General features: G+C 40.5%; 1 protein-coding gene across 2 annotated transcripts in view; it reads left to right on the forward strand.

The window, feature by feature from the left end:
* The window catches only part of LOC106527701 (tripartite motif-containing protein 47), an 11,317-nt gene extending 9,612 nt beyond the window's left edge, over positions 1–1,705 (forward strand). For both annotated transcript variants that reach the window (XM_014022684.1, XM_014022683.1), the window contains exons 3-4: positions 670–903; positions 993–1,705. In XM_014022684.1, the coding sequence (XP_013878138.1) occupies positions 670–903; positions 993–1,016 (258 nt within the window). In that variant the 3' untranslated portion in view covers positions 1,017–1,705. The remainder of the gene's footprint in view (positions 1–669; positions 904–992) is intronic.
* The last annotated feature ends 151 nt before the right edge of the window (positions 1,706–1,856 follow it).

Here is a 1,856-nt window from a genome sequence, read left to right on the forward strand (position 1 = left end):
GCACTGAGTTGCCGCCATGTGATTGGCTGATTAGAAATTAAGTGTTAACGAGCAGTTGGACAGGTGTACCTAATAAAGTGGCCGGTGAGTGTATATTCAGCCTACCCGGACTTTAAAGAGTGCGGCTTCCATGAGCCGCAGTCTACGGGGGCTACAACCCTTGAATTGAGGCACAACTGGTGTGGATGAAAATGGGCAGAGGACTGTATGTGCCGAGGCTGCTGGCAGTCCAGCCACTGAGAATTATCAGGGCTATATTTGACCAGACACCCTGATACATTCAGCAGCCTTGGTGTCTTCATCATAGTCACAGATTGTCTAAAACTGTAGCTAACATTAGCTAATATTGTGTTCTTTCACACTGATATGTACACTTTTTAGAGATTTTGTTATAAGCCTGAAAATTTCGTTTGGTTAGCCATTAGCCTAAACCGGATGCAGACTTTTGCCTCTTTCTCCATACTCCATAAWCTGTGACTGCAGTTTTCCTCAGACATAATCACAACTGATATGGCAGATGTTTACATGTTTGGCAGAACATTACTTCAAAGTTGACACTTKCGTAGAGGAAGTGAAACTTTTATGAATGTGGCTCAAAGGTCTCATTGGTTGTAAAAGACAGGATTTCATGATTTCAACACACTTGTATTTTCTGTTCTCTGCACACAGAGCATACTGAAGCGCAGGCGGAGTAAACTTCAGCAAGAAATTCACAACAGGTGGAGTAAAGTTCACGAAATGAAGCGGTCTGAAGAGCTCGGTGGAGAAAACCCACAAGCATCGTCGTGGACGCAAAATAAAAAGCTGATCGAGCAGCTGGAAGGAGAACTCTGTGAGCTGCAGGAGAGAAACACCCAAMTGGAGCACCTTTCACAGACTGAAGACAATCTGCACTTCTTACAGGTGTGCACTGAAATATCAACACACCAGTCAATATATACAGTATATTTGTAGCAKTAAATTAATGTTTTTATTCTGTTTTGTCTCTGCAGAGGTTCCAACATCCTTACTCATGACTGAAAACATGAMCTGCTTTCAAGTTTTCTCTCTTTTTGACATTTTGGACAGAAATGTGCAATAATTATTTTAAAAATGTTTTTATTACCGTAATGTCATGAAAATAAGAATCATTAACACTTTATTGCTCAGCAACAATCACTTAGTACAGGAAAAAAGTGGTTGCCATTTATGCCAAAAACACCATAATTTAGGGGACAAACTAAAGGGAGATGTTATAGGGTCTTTGTTGGTGTTTTGTCTTGTTCAAGAAAAACAAATTAATTAGGGAGATTTTTTTTTTACCAAATTATTTTTAGTAGGAGTTCAAAACAGCATCATGCCTGGTGGTCACTTCATACTCATTTTGACGTGTGCACAAAAGAAGTCTGCCGCAGGTTTCCTCAGGTACGACGTGAGCACCAAACCTCTGCCAGCATTCATGCCTGTCTCAGTTCTTTTTGTTGCCAATTTAAACACTTGAGTCACTTTAGCTGARCCGTGAATGACACTGAACGTAGCATTTTGTGTCACAATGTCGTTTGACATGTTCAGCCTCTTTCTATGAGCCAGTGTGATCTACTTTATTAGAATGGATGTTGCAGTCCATTCCCCTTTGGTTGGACCACGGACTGTAGGGAAACAAACACTGATTTAAAGGCACAGTGTGTAGGATTTTGTCAATTCTTTTAGCCGAAATTGAGATAATCACTAATGACAATAACAAAAAACGTGTCTAATCATTGCAGACAAAGACCTTGTTTTATTATTTTTACCTTATAAAAAGCTGTTTATATCTCCATGGTCGCGGGTCGTCCAGCCATCTCGCACCACCATCTTGTCTACGAAGGCTCATGAAG

The sequence above is a fragment of the Austrofundulus limnaeus genome, unplaced genomic scaffold (assembly GCF_001266775.1).
Source record: "Austrofundulus limnaeus strain Quisiro unplaced genomic scaffold, Austrofundulus_limnaeus-1.0 Scaffold338, whole genome shotgun sequence".
NCBI lineage: Eukaryota > Metazoa > Chordata > Actinopteri > Cyprinodontiformes > Rivulidae > Austrofundulus > Austrofundulus limnaeus.